Here is an 18,539-nt window from a genome sequence, read left to right on the forward strand (position 1 = left end):
CCTAAGACGGAGGAACATGGAAGGAGGGGTGGAAGGATATAACAGCCACTCAAATCCGCAGTTCCTCCAGCATCTGCTTCCTCAGTCAGTCCTTTCAGCCCGAAATCCATCGCCTTCCTTCCTCCAAGGTCCTCCAAGGCTCTAAGCAGGGCGCTTCACCGCGCCAATCACCCACCTTCTTTCGAAGGGTGATGGAGGCTACTAGACTACTAGTATTGTTCCACTGCTTTTTCTTGAATCCTACTTCGCTCTCACTCTCCGGCGGCGATGCTATACTCATAGTCACTCGGGCAGAAAATCCGCCGACTCGCCGACGGTGCGTCGGTGCCTTCGAAGGTCTGGTCCGGGGCTTCGTGCCGTATGTACCTACCCATGCTTTTTTCCGACTCGTCGCGAGATAGGTACTGACGCTTGCGTGCTGAAGATTCAACACGCCGGGAATGGGAATGTTCCAAGCGATGGCGGAGGACGCAGCTCGTCACTCGGAGTTGCAGCGCAACGTCGTACATCTCCACACTTACAAAAACGCGCCGTTCGCCGTTCGCCATTCGCCGTTCGCCATTCGCCGTTCGCCATTCGCCGTTCGCCATTCGCCGTTCGCCATTCGCCGTTCGCCATTCGCCATTCGCCGTCTTCCCTGCGCGCCCTGTCCTGGTACTGCGGCGAGAACTCCGCAGAGAGCAGCCAGCAGCAGGCCCGAAGATCGGCGGAGAGTAGCGACTCTTCAGGGCGCGGCCGCGCGTGACGTAGCCCGAGGGTCGAACATGTGCGCTCAGGGCAAACGAGAGCATCTGAATGACACATAGTAACCCCGAAGAGCCATCTTTCAAAGAATCGTAGATATCACTCGGCCCGATGGGAAGAGTCATTTACGCCCTGGAGCTCCCGCCCACCACCGCCCAGGCTTTTTATGGAGAGGTGGGAGCAGCTCAGCACAAGGGGAAAATGGTTTCCAAGTTGCGATCGAGCGCCTGGGGAAGAGGAACTTGGAAGGGGCTGGTAGAGAGGCGAGACGGAATCCCAGCAAGCTGGCCGGGCTGCTGGCGGAGGTTGCCAAGATATGTACAGAGACCGATTCTGATGGTGATGGTGATGGTGGTGCGGAGGGAGACACCGCAATTGTAGCCCGTACACAGCGCAATGCTCGACGCGAACGAAACGGCGGTCTGCCAACTGTTCACCATCCACCCCGTGACTGCTCCCAAACACCTGGTTATCCCCTCCGACGCCGGCAACACCTATCCGGGCTGCAACAACCTGGAGCGGTGCCGGTTGGCTGGTGATTTCTTTGGGGAGAGAACCTTTATTGCGCACTTGAGTCGACAGCAGTCTTTGCTGTGCTTCGCTGGGGCTGAGGGCAGTTGAGCATGGATGATAGCAGACATTTTTACTGCCTGGGGAAAATCAACCTCGGAAGAGGAGTGGGGAAATTCTGAATTCCCTAACCCTACATTTCCCCGGCCTACCCATCGTCGATCTGCCGTGCCAAAATCTGCAGTCAACCGTCAATCGTCAACCGCCGTCTTCCCGAGTCTTGGACAATGACTGTCTAAACCAAGCCGACTACCGTGTCCTACTCGATGAACCAATACAGCAGAAGCTGCTAAGCGGACAGTTCAGCAGAGACGCTTTTGATCATACAATGTGTCCTTGATAGAGGTGCCTAGACCGACAGGATCGCCTCCCCGGGCCGCCCGGTTCACCATCCGCAGTCTACCGAAAGCACCTATGAAAGAATTTGGGGGGTGTCCTACGTACACGGAAAAGCGGAGCATCTCGATCGATGGGCTTAGATAGTCGATTACCCCTAATCAAGTTCAATTCCCAGAGTGTCGCACGCCAGCTTCAAGTCCGACGGCGTGATTCTCCCACCGGAACTTCCCTCGGTGGAGCCAGTGCAGACGAACGATGATGCCCTGACGGCTTCTGTACGCTGGAGTATCCGTTGAAGGAAGAATGTTTCTCCAAGAAAAATTCGGAACACGCATAGGACTATGCAAAGTTTCATGGAGATGATTGAATCGCCAATCGAGTCCTACAAATCTACGATACCTTAAGGCCACAGCGGATGTCAGTCTGCTCCTATCTTCACGGAACACGTAGGAGTCCGTCTCTTGCGGTGTGAGGTCTCGCTGTCTCTTCTCCCACTCGTACTCTCGTTACGAACCCACGCAAAGGGGCCACCTTCGTCGCGACCGCCGCGTCCGCCGCCCACGGTGGCATCACCCGCAATCACCCTTCCGCTTTCGTGGCGGTATTCCTCCAAGCCGATAGAGCTGACCCCAGCTTCCAATCCGGCATCACGTACGGCCACGAGGTCTTCGACTTCACCGCGCCGCAGCACTTAACGCTGCTGGAAGAACCGCGTATACAGTCACTGTAACTATAGGCGGAAATAAGCATACTAGAGACGAAGACGGGAACGAAGCCGGGAACGAGACCCTGTTCGTTCTACCCACCTCAAAAAGGCGCAAGCCAAACGCGCCTACGAGCTCGTATCCGGAGAGCGTACAATACATAGGACGATGCTCGGTTCCTGGTTGTGAGGAGAATATTGGCGAGTCTAGGCCGGCGCAAGAGTGGAAGTGTTGGGGAGAATCACTCGGTCGTTTGGTCGCGTGGGAGTCACGGGGGTAGTCGACATGATATTTTTTCCCTCCCAACTATGGCGATGCCTCCTTCTGTGCCCATGCATGCCGCCGATATCTATTTTGTGATTTTCAGAGTATGAGACGTCCGGAAGCGGTCGATGACGGCCGCAGTGATGCTGGGAGAGTTGGCCGTCCGGAATGTCTCGCAGAAGGTCGCAGCTATGCTGGCAGTCTACAACAATGTCTTGGTCCGGCGAGACTGGAGGATAAGAGAAGATTATCAGCGATTACATCTTCTATTTGACATATTTTGTATCAGATCATCTGTAGTTACTTTGTTACTAGCATCGCCTTCAAGCCTAATCATCAGATACAAATTAGATATCGGTGACATGAGTGGTTACAGCAAAACACTCGTGTCGCTGATATCTAATTTGTATTTCATCATCTGTTTCGCTCACAAATAAAGCTCAGCCAACAGAAAACTGAAGAAACTGTTCCTGTGCCATCAGTCCGTGCGTCGGCTTATTGCCATCTCACCTCGTTCGGGCCCCTTGGTGGCCAGCAGCTCCCGTACAGCCCGTCTGGTAACCGTCTCCAATATTTTCTCATGGCAAGTTGCTCATCACCTTGGCGCTATGATTACCTCCACGGGGATTGCTTGCGTTTCAGAGTTGCCCGTGGCCCAGCCTTTCACCTTCTTCTTCTCCCCTTTCTTCTCTCCCCCAGTCTTTACAGAATGAAGCTTGCCAGCCTCGTTGCCTGGGAGCTTCGCTTTGCGCCTTGCCCTTATTGTCTGTCTGGGGTGGCGATGACCCATCAGCCTGGAGTGCATCAATATCGAGTTGGCGACGTGATCCTTCAGCTTCCTGGGGCGGTGAGATAAGCCTCAGCTTCCGCGAACCTGGTTCCGTCTTCGTTTGGAACCCTGGCTGAGTGCGGGGCATCCAGCACGGCACGGGTCACTGGTAGTTACACAAGTCCTTACGGTGTAACACTTTGTTCGGAAAAATGGTCCTATCGGGTGCCATGAGCCGCACGAATGACCGTGTTTGTTATTGACTGATTCGTCGAGGTACTGATTGGTTCCGACTCACACACGATACACCGTAGTCAGCCTCTTCGTTCCGATACAATCCCGCTCCTGATCTTGTCTGCACTCCCAAATGCTGCCTTCTGGCTCCTACTTCAAGATCGGAGTCGATGTCGGCGGAACAAACACAGATGCCGCCCTCCTCTCATTTTCTCCAGCCTCGAATGAGTTCGAGGTAGTATCGACTTACAAGGCCCCCACCGCGCTGTCCATCACCTCGGGAATCACCGCTGCAATCTCTTTTCTTCTCTCCACCACTGCAATTGATCGTTCCTGCATCCGGTCCATCACAGTCGGCACCACCGCTTTCGTGAACGCGCTCGTAGAGCGAGACATCGACGTGCTGGAACGAGTTGCTGTGCTTCGACTCTGCGGGCCCTACATCAAGGACATCCCGCCATTTGCTGCCTGGCCCGGTGAACTGCGCGTATGTTGCGACGGTGGATATACGGCCGTTGACGGTGGACTGGAGATTCACAGCGGCGCGATAGCGGAGTTGGATGAAGATACCATCTCTGCTGAAGCCAGACGGATGAGGGAATCCGGGATCAGACATGTTGCCGTGGTAGGCGTGTTTTCGCCGTTGGATAACGAAGGGGAACAGGAATACCGGGTTAGGGACATCTTCACGCAAGTGGCGCCGGAGATGATAGTAGTGTGTAGTCGGGACGTAGGGAACATTGGATTGTACGGTTCCGTGTCTTGTCCAGATTCTTGTTTTCTTACTGACTAGTTGTGGTGACAGTATCGAGCGTGAGAACGCAACGATACTCAATGCCTCACTCCATTCGATCGCGCTTCGTTTTGTCGGCGGGATCTCAACGGCGATGGAGGAGCTGAAACTACCTGCTACCGTTCAGCTCTTTCTGACGACAAACTCCGGCACACACTGCAGCGCCGAGGCAGCAAAGCAGTTACCCATCAAAACATTCACCTGCGGACCCACAAACTCCATGGCTGGGGCAGCTTTCCTGACCAGTAAACGCCCTCGTAAGGCGGACGAGCAGGTGGTAGTTGTGGACATCGGGGGTACCACCACCGACATCGGTTTCCTGCAACCGAACGGATTCCCGCGGCAAGCGCCGGCTTGCGTCGAGGTTGCTGGGGTTCGCACTACATTTCCAATGCCGGATGTGGCGACGCTTCCTCTGGGCGGCGGAACTATCGTCAAGGTCGACGAAGATGGTAAATGCGTTAAGGTGGGCCCGGAAAGTTTGGGGTATAGGATCGTCAAAGAATCCATACTCGCAGGTGGAACAACGATGACGGTGACTGATGTGGCCGTTGCCTCGGGTCTCGTCGCTTGTCCTTCGTACGGCGAAAAGGAACGCGTGCGGCTGATTCCGGGATGGGTCGTGGATCTGGTCAAGGAGCATATCCGGACGGTTCTAGCTACGGGAATTGACTCCATGAAGGCCACTCAGACCCCAGCAACCGTATTGTTGGCTGGGGGTGGCGCAATTATCGTGGACGAAGGGATCAAGGGAGGACTGAGCGGCATATGTGAGGTCATCGAAGTCCCATTTGCCGGTGCTGCCAATGCCGTTGGTGCAGCAGTTGCTCTGGTGGAAGGCCTTTTAGATACTCTAATCATCATGAAAGAAAGGGAAGAAGTAGTAGAAGACAGACTCAAAGCCGATGCAATACAGAAGGCGGTGGAAAATGGTGCCGAAAAATCCAAAACCCGAGTTGTGGCCGTCGAGAAAATCCAGTTACAATATGTGGAGCAAAAGGTTGTGCGTTTCATCGTTCGGGCAGTCGGTCCTCTTGATGCCAATGCTCCTCCCCCATCGATAGCTCAACCACCACTTATGTCGTCGAAAGTCCCTACCGTATCGCCCCAAAGGCTTCCATCCAAGCACAAGTTTACCAGCCTACTTTCATCCTCATTCTCAAATGGATCTGACCAGAATCCCGAATACTACACTCCGGACATCCATAGGAATATATGGTACCCATCAGCCCTGGATATCCACTTTATTTCGACTGGCTGCGGAATATTAGGCTGCGGCGGTGGTGGCTCAACTTACGTCTCCCTCCTCCGGACTCTATCATTATTCTCCAGTCTTCCTCCCAGAAGCCTGCGGATAATCTCACCAGCTTCCGTCGATGACTCTAGATACTTTCTCTTTGGCTCGCACTACGGGGCTCCCAGCGTCTCGGCCGAGAGGATTCAAGACGCAGCTGAGGTCTCAAGGGCCCAGCAAGCAGCCGTCCAGGCTGCCGGCATATCTTGGGGGAATGTCTCTGGTTACATAACCGACGAGATCGGCGGTGGGAACGGGCTGATGGGACTTACCGCCGCCTGCGTCAACCCTCATCTCCCAGTGATAGACTGTGATGCCATGGGCCGAGCATTTCCGAGTATCGAGCACGCGACGCCGTATCTCGCGGGCTGCCAGGTGCAGCCTGTTGGTGTTTCAGTAGGCGATAAAAACGTATTTGCCATCTCAGACGCCTCTACAACTGCGGACCTGGAAAAGGCGCTCAGGCAGCTGAGTATCGACAATGGAATGGCCATGTCCATTTCTCCGCGGCCATTGACCGGAAGGGAAGTTAAGGATACTATGGTGTTACATTCGCTATCTAAGGCGTGGTATATTGGCCGTGCCATTGGGAACTACCATGGTGGTAGCGTGCTTGATGCTTTGGTATGTACCTTCCTTTTTCACTCGGTATTAGCGAATCATACCAGCTGATATTCTGCAGTTCAAATGTACCGCCATGCGCCTAGTGTATACCGGCAAAGTTGTCCGCGTAACAACCAGCATCACCGACGGCTACAACATCGGCACGATCCTCCTAAGTCCTCTACCCTCTACCACCACAATACAGCCCCTCGTCCCACCCGCCTACCACCTAAAAATCCCATTCCAAAATGAATTCCTCTACGCCTCCCTTTTCGATCCCAATTCTCCATCTGACGACCAGAAAGAGATAATAGTGGCAGTACCAGACCTGCTCACGCTCTTGGACGTCACGGACGGCAGCGCGATTGCGAGCACAGAGTTGAAGTATGGGCTTCGCGTACACGTGGTTGCCATGCCGGCGGACAAGAGGTGGAAGACTCCCGAGGGGTTGAAGAAAGGTGGGTTGGGGTGGTTCGGGGTTCGGGGTAAGGCAACGTTCGAGTGGCCTAGTGATGAGGATGGGATGGGTGGGAAGGTAAAGAGTATTTTTGAGGAATTTGGGAGATAAGGGCGTGCGCTCGCTAGTTACGCGTGGTGTCGTTTAGGTTCGATGGCTGGGGTTTTTCTGGTTTCGTGTCATTGAATTCGATCTTTTCTAGTCAAGGCTGCTATCGTGCACCTTATCCCGTCCCCTCCACATCGTACTTGACTTCTGCATTATGTTCTGAGGATTTGCTAGTAGTGTACTCGATAGATATCACTCGCTCCTTCTACCATCTGCCAAGGACGTAAATAAGAAAATACGTACCCTATAGAGGCATACGATATCATTACTGAGATTACTCCGGACATGCTGTTATTATTATTGTTGCTGCTGCGTAGAGACAACGTACTCACAATCATGCTAGTAACTATCATTCCGTAGCAGGTCCGCAATCAAACGAATTCGTATTTGATATATGCAGTAGAGAGATAGTATCGCCACGGCATTTCGAATATATTATAGTAACTTAGTAATACAAATTCATTGGAATGGAGTGGTTAAGTGACTGCTGACAGATTGATAAAACTGCTGCGCCCCCGCCAACCAACGGCATTCATGTGAATGCCCAACCTCGCAAATACCGACACACTTCGGTAGATCTGCCGTACTTTTTGATCGACATATCCGTGAGGATGAGCACCTTCCGTGAGTACGCACTCTTCCTTTAATGCATTCCATACTCAGCCGTCCTATTTATGCATTGTAAGCTCCACTGCGCATTATATATAATATGGTAGCACCACCGTCGCCAAAAGCACCCGTTTTTTTGCCAGAGTAATAAATCGCAGTTTCGTCCCAACAATCCTCGCCTCCACACGGATCACCTCTGGCTAGCGAAGATCAGGACTTACCATAGGTACTATGGAAAAAAAGGGGTGTTTTACGCAACAGTAAGTTTTCCACCACTAGACGAGTGACATCACATGTGGGGTTGTAGGGACGAGACTGGATAAATGCCAACCGATCTCGTTTAATTTACGTACCGTTGCCAAGCCCACTTCAAAGCTTCGTGAGATTCAACCCTTTCAAATAACCATGTGAAAATGTGCATCTCAAACAAGTCAACACAATTCAATATCCATATATGAACTTATTCAAAGAATCGCGACCACTCCCACCGATTCTAAAAAGAGGCTATGATGTTACTAAAATCAGGCCAGAGAATTATGAAGAGCGCAAATCTCATTCAAGCCGGAGAAGTGTCCTCCTCCTGATAAAAACCGCTCCTTTTCCTGCTCCTCCTCTCGTTCTCACTCCACACTTGCACAGTTCAAAGCAACTTCGGAATACTTTCATATAAACGATACTCACGAGTACGAAATCAACAATTACACGAACACTACTTCAAAAATAACAACCACAGACACGTCTTCGCAATCTCTACTTCAGAGAATATCACTTAAGTCCCAAACTACCCAGAACCAGTGACAAGCAAGTAAAATGTCACCCCCCGCCGACCTCCCCGCCAACCACAAAAGCTACTACGAGCCGAATGGGCATTTCATGCTCCGCATGAGGGACAACACGTACACGGACCTCGGGTTCGTGCCAGCCGACCAGCGCCACCTCACTCTCACCGAGCTGCTAGCTGCGCGGCAAGCATACGCCAACCGGACGGCGCAGGAAGCGGGGCGCGCCTACAACAATTATGTGGCGACCAGCGGCAACGAGGACCGAGCGCGGGCGGTAGGGTATGAAGCGTACCTGCGCAACAATGCCGATAGAGCCGCCGGGAGGCGCCCGCTGTGGCTGGCGGCACCGGATGTAAGCTCTCCCCATGGTTTGCATGACCGATAAGATGGGCAAGTATGCTGATGGGGAATAGTACGATGAGGAGCGTGCGAGAGTGAGGGACTGGAATCCGCCTGCTGGCGGGGGCTATCCGCAGGCGGGACAATACTACAATCCTGGCCAATACGAATATCCCGCTCAGGCGGCTGGCCAATATGAATATCCCGTTCAGGCGGCTGGCCAAAACTACTACTATCCCGCTCAGGGAGCTGGCCAATACTACTACCCTCCCGCTCAGGCGGCTGGCCAATACAACCCTCCCGCTCCACCGCCCCGGAACGCGCCCGGAGAAGCACGACAGCCGCAACAGCAGGGAGTCCAGACACAAGGACTTTATCCTGACGCTGCTTTCGTATACGATCCCCTGACTGGCAGCTACAGGCCACAGGGAGCAGCCGGGCGGCAACCGCCAGAGGGAAACGGGGCGCAACAGCCGCCAAGAGCCGATTCTCAGGATGATGGGAGGATTCCTGATGGATATTTTACGATGTATCGGCATCCTGATGGTGAATATAGGCTGCATCCGCCACCGGGCGGGCTCCACTAACCGAGGATGGACCGTTTCTCCAGTTCAATAATTTTTAGTCACTCCCCTAGGGATTTGAGCTTGGTAGTTTTCTGTTTTCGTTAGATAATTTATTTCATGCAACGCTGGAAATGGATGGATGTCATCTTCAATTATGTTTTCAAAATTCGAGGTTCACTCTTTTCATGCGGTTAGATAGCACAGCCAATTTCAGAAAAGTGTATACCATCATATCCCACTCTGAAACAGTTAACCATGTCACCATGTTTTTCAGGTACGGTTTCCCATTCGATACCTATGCCGACCACGCCATCATTCTCAGAGTTCCCGGCCGGTTTCCTCCATCATGCAACATACCTACCTAGGCAAAAGCACCTTTCATGTCTATGATATGTCAGTCGTGACCATATATTAAAAATCGGATGGATTGACTTGAGCTCACAAAAACCGTGACAAGGAGTGATTTCGCACTTGATATGTGTGATGTAAGCACAGGTATTGTCAGAATCAGGTCCGATCAGTGTAGCCCACCACTCAGGTCCATCCACCAGTGGGTAATGCCATTCAAGCCTCGGAGACCAAACCGTGAAGGTCGTTTTGAAAAAGGGCTCGGGTTTCTTAGGATTTCTCGCCCCCAACGGCACAAGAATCAACCCAAGAAATGGATTAACGTATTCATTGAGAAGCCCGAGTAGGTCCACTTGCTTATCATAGCCATAGATGCGCATGAAGAGGCAGCGGTTCTTGGGGCGGGAAATCCCGTCGGCGATGTCCAAACGGATGATGAAGTCGCAGGCATTATAAGGGGCGTTGAACGGAGACTCAATTGGGGCGGAGCGGCCGGGGAAACTCTCCATGTTGATGGCGGAGTCCATGACTACGTCCCAAAGATGCACCATCCCATCGGACAATGAAGTTGGTTTCTTCAAATTTGGAGAAGACTCGAAACATTCAGGAAGGAGCCGTTGAATTGTTTCCGTAAGAAGCTGTAACGCATCCATCAATTCGAGTTCTAACAGCTAGAGGGAATACCTAGGTTCAACCGACCCTATTTTGCGTGTCCTCTGTGCGAACGAGGAACCGCCGTGGCTCCGCAGATAGAGACTTGCGAAGCGTCATCCGAACAAATCCAGCCGCGTTGATGGTCGCCCGACGTTCATTCGAGATCATATTGATAGCGGGAGAGTCCTTCGACTCGCGGAAGTACTTGGTGTGTGCGCCTATTACTGTGAGCGCGGTGCGAAGCTTGGGCTCCTCGTTATGTAGGATGACCTCGTCTGTCTTTTCGAACATCATCGTAACCAGCATTGAGGGAAGTTTGCACAAATCTTCAAAGTCCGTCAGACGATCGACATGGTACATCTTACCATTCACGCGGACTGCGACGTCGCGTGCCGCCTGGAAGCTGCGGTTGTGGGTTAAGATCTCGCGGAACGTCTGCGAACAGGTGTCAGTAAATGCCATCAAACTTTGCTCTGCCGGTACAAACCATTAAGTTGATGCTGAAGATAGACAATTCGTTCATGGCTTTGTCCCATCGCAAGGCGAGCTTACAATTGCCTAGTTTCAAGTCCTCCTCGGCAGATTTCACCGGAACTGTCTTCTCCTCAGATGCCATCTGAACTGCCTTCTGCTTGACCTCTTTACCCTTCCGGCTCCCAGTTGGTATGTTTTCTGTTGGTGGTTGACGAGAGATGGAAGGGATACGGTGATTATCGGCGAACGAGAGACGCAGGGCAGCGAATCTCATGTACCGGATTACCGTAAAGTATGAGGCGTGACGGTAAATTGTCACGTCACAGTGTAAGTCTTGACGGTAACGTTACTGTGTGTCGCGTCACGCACGTGACTGATTTGTGACTGGCCCCTTGAAAGAACGGAGAGAGTGAATACCAGCCCACCAGCCACCCACCAGCCACCACTGGCCGTCTTGGCAATAACGTTGCCGTCACGACTCATGCTTTACTGTCACATTAGTTACGTGACATTAGATACGTGACATGACATGTAACGTTACAGCCGGTATCAAACTTCAAACTTCAAACGGTTGCGGCTATGTAAAAATAGAACCTGGACCTACCACTAACTAGACTCTAACTACTAGGTACTCTAGTTAGAGTTAGTACACAAGCGGCCATACCCACAAACATGTGAACTTTGAAGCTGTGAACTTTGAAGCCGTCATCACGCACTCGAAACGCAGACTTCTTGTGGGTCCAAGCTGTTTGTTTCGTCTCGGAACGGGTCGATCGGGACATTCACCGTGTTGTGTCGATACACAACCGCTGGAGATCAGCAGCTTGCTGATCGCTGACGTTCAGCCGCAGCTGTCGCTGCCGTGTCGCACTGCATGCGATAGGCTGAGCTGAGGAGCTAAACACGCATTCTGGTTGCGAACGTCCAGGAACTCATCTGCTTGCATCGATAGTTCGAGTATAAAGTGTTGTGATCACCCAGGCCAACGCCATCGACTGCAACAGCACCGTGAAACTCGCCGCGCAATACCCCACCCCACTACCAATACCCTTCGACCAACCACAGCCAACGGATTAGCAGACGGAAGCAACCATGGACGTCGCGTCGGGTCCATCGCCAACGACAAACAGCACAAACCGCTCCCCCGCGCCCTTCCGCTTCCCATCGACCTCGCTCCTCTTCACCGACACGATTCTCCTCTTCCGCAACTTCGCCTACCTCCCCTACATCATCTTCCCTTTGAACACGTCCAACCCTCGCGGCGAGTTGTACCTCTGGTCGCCGGGGAACATCTTCACTCTACTAGTCCACGTCATTTTCGTCGCCGTCGGCATTTTGGGGTTCGGATTGATACCACTATGGTTGCAGTGGCCTGGCGCGATGTGGTTGCTGTTTGCGGCGGGGTATGGCGCGGTTGTGTGGGCGCTCGCATGGATACTTAACCAAGCGCCCGAGGGCGAGCTGATCGAGAGCCAGCCCACGATCGACGAGGTGCCCGGCGAGAAGTGGGTTTTCGTAAACGGCGTTATGGCGGGGAGGTGAGTACGCGCGCGCTTGGTGGGGTCGCATATCGGTGGCTAAACACGCGTAGGTGGTGGGCGCAGAGCGCAATCGATGAGCTTCAGCGACGGTTCGGGCGGCCCATAGACGCGATTCACAACCGCACGTCCGTTTCCCCTTCGCACCGAACACCGGAATTCTTGCTGATAGAAGCAGATACGGCGTGGTGCTGGATATCTTTCAGTGCCTTATTCAGCGCGACCTGGGACTCACCAGCGGCTGCGTCAGAAACACGTACAAGCAACTTCGGACCAATCTCCTAATGCGAGATCCCAAGAACCGGGAGGAATGGAGGTACAAGAAGGTCGTGGTCATTGCGCATAGTCAGGGAGCGTTGGTAACGTCGTTGGCATTGGACATGCTGTATGCGGACGTGGCGGACGAAGTACTGCAGCGCCTTGAGGTGTATGTACTCGACCGCATCCCTTCGCGGGGTCTCAGTGCGTCAGTTAGTTTCTGACTTCAGCAGCTACACCTTCGGTTGTGCAGCCAATCACTTCAATAACCCGCCAAACACGTACACGCCCAAGTCGGGTGGTAAGGCCATTCGCTTCCCGACGATCAAACACATCGAGCACTACGGCAACGGTAAGCATCCTCATCAGGACTACCCCCAAGACACGGCAATTCTAACCCCACCATTCCCCAGAATACGACTTCGTCAGTCGCTTTGGCGTCCTCGCCTATCATCCAGGGCCGCGCGCCCGTCAAGACAACACGGAAGCTGACTTCCTCGAATGGTCCCTCAGCGGCCGCCCACACGTCGCAGACGATGCCTACCATGGCTCGGGTATGGAAGACAACCAGTTCGCGGGAAAACTGTTTATGCGTCCTGGAAAAGGCGGACACCAGTTCGTGATGCATTATCTGGACGAGATGTTCAACGTCGGCGAAGAGGGGAAGCCCGTGTTTGTGCCCGTCAATGCGACTGAGGATGCCGCCGATGGCAGGAGCGATGCGAAAGGTGTACTCATCGACGCGGGCCAGGAGGGAGTGATCAAGAAGACGGATTTGGAGGAAACTTCGAGGTTGTGGAGTTACCGCGGTGGCACGGTGCTGAAAGATTGAACGAGTAGGCAGTGATCTGTGCATGATGTCAAGTATGATACCCTGGATTATGGAGACGGCGGTTTTGGAGATGCAACTAGATTTCATTGTTTCAAGATGAGCTGGAGCGCACGGTTGTTGTCGTCTAGATTTTATTATGTAACGCCTTGAAAGTGCTGACGAGCCGGAGAATAAGCCGCTTGAGGGCATGTGCATTGCCCCGATGGTTTCGTCTGCCGATGACAACATGACACGTGCAAGAAGCCATTGCACGTGAGTCGGTTTCCAGCCGATCACTCTTGGGGATCCACTCGTGACCAAAGTGCTGAAATCGGGAAACGTCCAGACTGGCTAAATCTAGCCAAGATCCTGAAAAGCCCCTCGTTGAGGACTGTACTATGATACTAGGATACTAGGTGCTTGAATCCATCGGCCGAGTGACGATGTGCGTGCCGTAGACGCGCTTAGCGGTGTCACAATCAGCCGTTCGTTGTGCGATTAAGCGCTTCTCTCGTGTGGCCGCTGAGTCAACGCCAAATGAAGGCCAAATTCAGCCGCTGACAGGGCCCGACGCGATGTCGAGAAAATCTTTCCCATAAGAAGCCGAAAGAGTGCAAAGGTTTCGGCCGAGTCAAGCAAGCGGTAGTTACTCTACTATCATACCATCGAGACACCTGACGTGCTCCTACACCAATAACTATCGGTAGAGTGAATGGCATTAACCTAGGATGGCGGCCTGGGAGTTCCTTGTCGCGCGCAAACATACAGTAACACCGCTTCGTGGGCGTGATCTCATATGTGGACGCCAGCTTTGCGGACACAACCTCGAGCCCTCTGCATGCCATTGATTGAAATTGTCCCCGCAGCGATGGTGGGGCCGGGAGGGTGGCCTAAATACCACCTATGTCAACATGCACATGCCGGTCACCGCATATGTGGAACGGGGAAGTATCATATGTAGGCACATAATCCGACGCCGAGATTCTCCTACATGCGATTCTCCTACATACGATGCCGATGCCTTATAACACATCACGAGCCAGGTTTCCACCACCGCCCTCCCGGTTTACCAGGGGAGGACGCGCTTCAATGACACATCGCCGTGCAGCGGGAAAGGCCCACCACGGTACCACCACCACTACTACCGTCACGGTTATGTCGATAATCTTCTGCCAGCAGCTTGCAAATCAGGGCATCTAACTTAGTTAGCGCGCCAGTCTTCAGGCATACGTCGCGGGTTGCCTTGTCGTATACACAGTTGCCGACGATGTGGATAAGGCCCTGTCCGTAAATCTCGCCCGGCCGTAACCTTCAAACCGGCCTACATACGATTTACGACGACGGCTTTTTTTTGTTTCAATGCTGCATGCTGTTGCCTAGAATTCGAACCCGTCGATGGTTCTCTCTCGCTTTTAGGGGGCCTGTGAGGCTGAAACGAGTGCACAACTGCCGGATGAAAAGCTCGGGTTGAATCTCATCAGGCCAAAAAATACGTAAAAATTGTGAGCCTAAACCTCCCCAGAACAATAGATCAACTCACGGCAGTCTTCAGCCGGGATTCCTCCTAATCTCTGCGTAAAATCTTTGTGCCACGATGTCGCGATGTTGTTGAAGGTGGGGGATGGTTAAGTATCCTTGCCTACATCCTACATGACGACAGGATTTCCCCGTGGTCGTGTGGTACATGTCTGTATGTAGCCTGTAGGCACCGCATCCCGACCAGCTTATGTAAACATATCAGAGTTTGGCCGGTATGGCGGATGGGCGGTGATCGATGACATAACCTCTATTCTACTCTACTCGAGTACCAGGTATGAGGTATGTCGTCTGCCACCACCATGAGAGGAGCAAATGTAGATGGAGGAGCTGATAAGATAGGAGGAGGAGAGGCTATTCTGGATCCGAATGGTGGTGTCAACTGGACTAGCCGGATCGAGTGACACCGAACGTTGTAGGCAGCGGAGGAGAGCCAACTTAGATAGCTCTTCAATACAACCTCAACCTCTTCATCCCTCCTCACTTCCAGGGTTATGTCAACCTACTCCAGAGTACCTACCGGTATTCATTCACCTCCACGCAACGCAACCAAACGTAACGCCTCCCAACGCACCCCAACGCAATCCAACACGACGAGACGACACAGCTCCGGAACCGGAACGACACTTCTGCACTTGTACTGCAAGCCTTTTTTCCGGACCTCTTTCTCGAAGATATTCCGCTGATCGGCCGGCCTGGATGACGGTTTGTCCGCGCGGCGGTAATCTCGGTACCTAAGGCCTCAATCAAATGCGCAGTGGGCGCACCGAAGCTGCAGGAAAGACGAACCTACTCTACCTAACGTACGATCTGCAACCTTTCTTTTCTAATCTCAATGTACCATACGAACGATGTGCTGACGCTCGGGTGTATAGTATTACTATACCTAGTAATCGTGAGGCCCACTCTCCTCGTGGGCTACTACTCTATGCTATGCAAACTTTCGGCGGATGGTTTCACACCCGCAAGAACTTGAGCACAGCGGGTGACAGACTATGATCTGCACTGCAAGTCTGCAAGTCCAGACCTCTGCATAGGCCGCAAAGCCGGCAGTGAAAGTGGAGACGATATTTTTTCAAGCTAGTCATGTTCTGCTTCCCTCCCGATAGTTATATCGATCCGCACCGAGACGGTGGCGTTCACCATGCACCCACCGGCACGAATACAAACGCGCAGCATTTCGGACCCCACTAGCTACAAGCCCAAAGTGCGAACTAGGTACCTTTTCTGACCGGTCTGCGCGATTCCAGGTACATACATAAGCAACTACTAGGTAGGTAACGGGGTGAGGGGGGGACACCGCAACGTGAACGCGCACCTGCAAAGTTTTTGCTTCGAACACACATCCTCTCCTCCTTCCCAGTCACGTTGTGTGGTTTCCACCTCCCCCGTCGATAGGTATGTAGTAGTGGAAATTCCCCCCTCGGATTTCCTCGCTCTAGTGCGGTGGAGTCGATCAGTCAGTCACCGCGAGCACTGTTGCCTACAACCGTAGGCATCGGTGCTGATGCATGCATATCACGGATTTCGCGAGAGCGAGCTCACTGTCATTCTTTATGCAGGAATAGGGAGACAGAGAGAGAACTACGCCGCACGGCTACCGACGCACAGACTAGTTATCTAGCGGCGTGTTCGCAGTTTGTCCTTCACAATTGGACCGCTAAGCGCCCGGCCGCGGAAAAAGTAACGGCCTGCGGCCGAAAAGAAATCACTCTACCGAATGATGCTGTGTGCTTGCGGGTGCCCCGTTCACACGCACACATCGTGGATCTGGACTGTGAGGTTGCCCGTCCCGTCGCCCCACCGGGTGCCACAGGGCTTCGATACAGACACCGAAAACTCACCGACCCGGCTGGGCCAATCCCCTGCTCCAAGTCAAAAGCTACCTATGGTAACGAATGGGCTAGCCGGCCAGTCGCAAAAGTGCTCAGCACTACGGTAGTTATGTACCTAGCTTGCTGAAGTGATATCCACAAATACGCGGCCAGGTATGTATGTCGGTAACAATGCATTACATTTATGGGTATTGAGACTCCCGCTGACAACGTTAGGGCTAGCTAGTACTACTGTCCGAAACAACAATACGGACTATAGTAGTAGCCTGCAGAGGAGACACCGAGTCAATCCTGCCACTGGTCGATAGTGGCATGTCAATCGTTTCTGGCGCGGTGCATGACAGATCGGATGCTGTTAAGGGGGGCGGGGTAATCGGTGAAGTTTTCAACTGCCCCTCATCAGAAGATTTGGATCCGTTGCGGTGTACTCGGGGGCGAAACCTCGGAAACGATATTACAATCATGCTGGGTTGGCTTCGAGCACCGCAGCTCATTCCTACGACCGCAGATCATTTGCATACAATACCGATGTGGGATGAAATCATTAAAATGCTAATTCGGGGAAGATGCGGGGGGCTCATATGGACGAATCGTTCTACATGTTGTGAGTTAGTGGTTTTTGATGGAATGCTGATCCACGACCATGTGCTTTCGAAGCTCATTGTATTCGCTGACCTCGATAGGTACGTACGTACGTACTATACTGAGTGAAACTGTCCTGGGGGGATGGGGAGGGGTGAAGGGGGGAGAGGTGAATGGCCTCGGTACGGGGACGCCGCCGCCCGAGTAGCATGAAAGACTGCATGGCAACCACATGTTTCGTCCATACGTTGAGCCGGCGCAGCAAGTAAGCATGCTTCTCTCGCTCCCAAACGGAATCCCAATCCATACCAATGGATGTCCTCCACACCAACCAGCAGCAGCACAAGCGGTTGCAATTCAAATTTTCGCCTTGTTTCTCACGCTTCATCTTAGCCGCATGCAGATGCACGGTCTTTGGCTGCGAACGTGTGGGGGAATCGAATTGGCCTCGTCAGCGAGCATCCGCTGTAGGGAATCGGCTTATCGCTCACCCTACTCTACCATGCGGTGGTTGTCGGGTTGCGGGCCCTCTGGTTCGTCGAGACTGGCATCAGGTGCTGACGGGCAGCCACACCCGTCGTCGTCCAGGCTCACGTACCTATAGTATGGTATAGGCCACGCATCCATCAGCTGTAGGAAGATGCTGTTTCGGCATTGAGAACAAGCGATTCCGGGGATTCGTGGTCGCGCATAGCCGTGAGACTGGGAGGCGGGAGAGATCATCCGCGTGCGCTGCAGACTGGACCGAACCAACTGCTACTGCTGCTACAGCTGATGCTACGGCTGCTTCTGATGCTACTGCTGTTGCTGCGGACTGGCCCCACCGCGACCATAGGTAAGTAGGTGGTTATGCCTCACGGAGGATCGACCGTACCACCCCACTCATCCCAGAGCTAGGTATCCCTCCTGCCCCTCGACTCACCCTCCCTACCCGGTTATGCTGAGGGGGCGGGAGGCAAGGTGTTTCAACGGGTACAATGGAGAATGGACGGCAAACATGCGGAGTGCTCGCATTGCGTTGGTGTCCGCCAAGGTGGGGAAGTAGTCGAAAACCCACAATAAAAATCGTGCCAAGGCACCCTGCAGGACGATGCCACTTCTGGATACGCTGAAAGCAGGATCCCTCAAAGCGCACCTTTACGTGGATGCCGTTGGTAGGGGCGAGATTGTGGGAATCTGGGAGATGGTGGTGAGGAACCTTTGCCGTTATTTACATCCGTCTGCCTCATCCTGAACTCTCGAGCCTCCCGCGTTCAAGCGTGGTTTGGATTCCCCGGCCCTTCCAGCATGATTTCCTGCACTGGATCTGAAGAGATGAGGATGGACCG

The 18,539-nt window shown here is 53.1% G+C and overlaps 5 protein-coding genes across 5 annotated transcripts; 3 read left to right on the top strand and 2 right to left on the bottom strand.

The window, feature by feature from the left end:
• Positions 1-251: 251 nt before the first annotated feature.
• BZA05DRAFT_414673 (uncharacterized protein) lies at positions 252-804 on the bottom strand (the record flags this gene model as incomplete). The annotated part of the gene is made up of 2 exons (XM_051485267.1): positions 252-349; positions 522-804. The coding sequence occupies 2 exons, from the start codon at positions 802-804 to the stop codon at positions 252-254; spliced, it is 381 nt and encodes a 126-aa protein (XP_051344523.1).
• Positions 805-3,651: 2,847 nt separating this feature from the next.
• Positions 3,652-7,132, top strand: BZA05DRAFT_366488 (uncharacterized protein). Its single transcript, XM_051481533.1, has 3 exons — positions 3,652-4,371; positions 4,430-6,335; positions 6,394-7,132. The coding sequence occupies exons 1-3, from the start codon at positions 3,758-3,760 to the stop codon at positions 6,880-6,882; spliced, it is 3,009 nt and encodes a 1,002-aa protein (XP_051344524.1). The 5' UTR covers positions 3,652-3,757; the 3' UTR covers positions 6,883-7,132.
• Positions 7,133-8,298: 1,166 nt separating this feature from the next.
• On the top strand, positions 8,299-9,196 carry BZA05DRAFT_440537 (uncharacterized protein; the record flags this gene model as incomplete). The annotated part of the gene is made up of 2 exons (XM_051486603.1): positions 8,299-8,622; positions 8,684-9,196. The coding sequence occupies 2 exons, from the start codon at positions 8,299-8,301 to the stop codon at positions 9,194-9,196; spliced, it is 837 nt and encodes a 278-aa protein (XP_051344525.1).
• Positions 9,197-9,395: 199 nt separating this feature from the next.
• Positions 9,396-11,079, bottom strand: BZA05DRAFT_382800 (uncharacterized protein). The gene is made up of 4 exons (XM_051482157.1): positions 10,665-11,079; positions 10,223-10,612; positions 9,618-10,161; positions 9,396-9,559 (listed from the first exon to the last, which is right to left on the bottom strand). The coding sequence occupies exons 1-4, from the start codon at positions 10,923-10,925 to the stop codon at positions 9,537-9,539; spliced, it is 1,218 nt and encodes a 405-aa protein (XP_051344526.1). The 5' UTR covers positions 10,926-11,079; the 3' UTR covers positions 9,396-9,536.
• Positions 11,080-11,594: 515 nt separating this feature from the next.
• On the top strand, positions 11,595-13,550 carry BZA05DRAFT_382803 (uncharacterized protein). Its single transcript, XM_051482158.1, has 5 exons — positions 11,595-12,189; positions 12,243-12,317; positions 12,368-12,616; positions 12,681-12,799; positions 12,861-13,550. The coding sequence occupies exons 1-5, from the start codon at positions 11,744-11,746 to the stop codon at positions 13,277-13,279; spliced, it is 1,308 nt and encodes a 435-aa protein (XP_051344527.1). The 5' UTR covers positions 11,595-11,743; the 3' UTR covers positions 13,280-13,550.
• The last annotated feature ends 4,989 nt before the right edge of the window (positions 13,551-18,539 follow it).

The sequence above is a fragment of the Tricharina praecox genome (genome assembly GCF_024521635.1).
Source record: "Tricharina praecox strain CBS 144465 chromosome Unknown BZA05scaffold_1, whole genome shotgun sequence".
Lineage (NCBI taxonomy): Eukaryota > Fungi > Ascomycota > Pezizomycetes > Pezizales > Pyronemataceae > Tricharina > Tricharina praecox.

Bases quoted from the DNA above. Each gene is read 5' to 3' on its own strand.
- BZA05DRAFT_382803 (XM_051482158.1), top strand. From the start codon at position 11,744: ATGGACGTCGCGTCGGGTCCATCGCCAACGACAAACAGCACAAACCGC. The intron at 12,190-12,242 runs GTGAGTACGCGC...AAACACGCGTAG, and splicing joins AACGGCGTTATGGCGGGGAG to GTGGTGGGCGCAGAGCGCAA. The intron at 12,800-12,860 runs GTAAGCATCCTC...ACCATTCCCCAG, and splicing joins CATCGAGCACTACGGCAACG to AATACGACTTCGTCAGTCGC.
- BZA05DRAFT_366488 (XM_051481533.1), top strand. From the start codon at position 3,758: ATGCTGCCTTCTGGCTCCTACTTCAAGATCGGAGTCGATGTCGGCGGA. The intron at 4,372-4,429 runs GTACGGTTCCGT...TTGTGGTGACAG, and splicing joins GACGTAGGGAACATTGGATT to TATCGAGCGTGAGAACGCAA. The intron at 6,336-6,393 runs GTATGTACCTTC...GATATTCTGCAG, and splicing joins GTAGCGTGCTTGATGCTTTG to TTCAAATGTACCGCCATGCG.
- BZA05DRAFT_382800 (XM_051482157.1), bottom strand. From the start codon at position 10,925: ATGAGATTCGCTGCCCTGCGTCTCTCGTTCGCCGATAATCACCGTATC. The intron at 10,613-10,664 runs GTTTGTACCGGC...ACCTGTTCGCAG, and splicing joins TCTTCAGCATCAACTTAATG to ACGTTCCGCGAGATCTTAAC. The intron at 9,560-9,617 runs GTGAGCTCAAGT...GACATATCATAG, and splicing joins CACTCCTTGTCACGGTTTTT to ACATGAAAGGTGCTTTTGCC.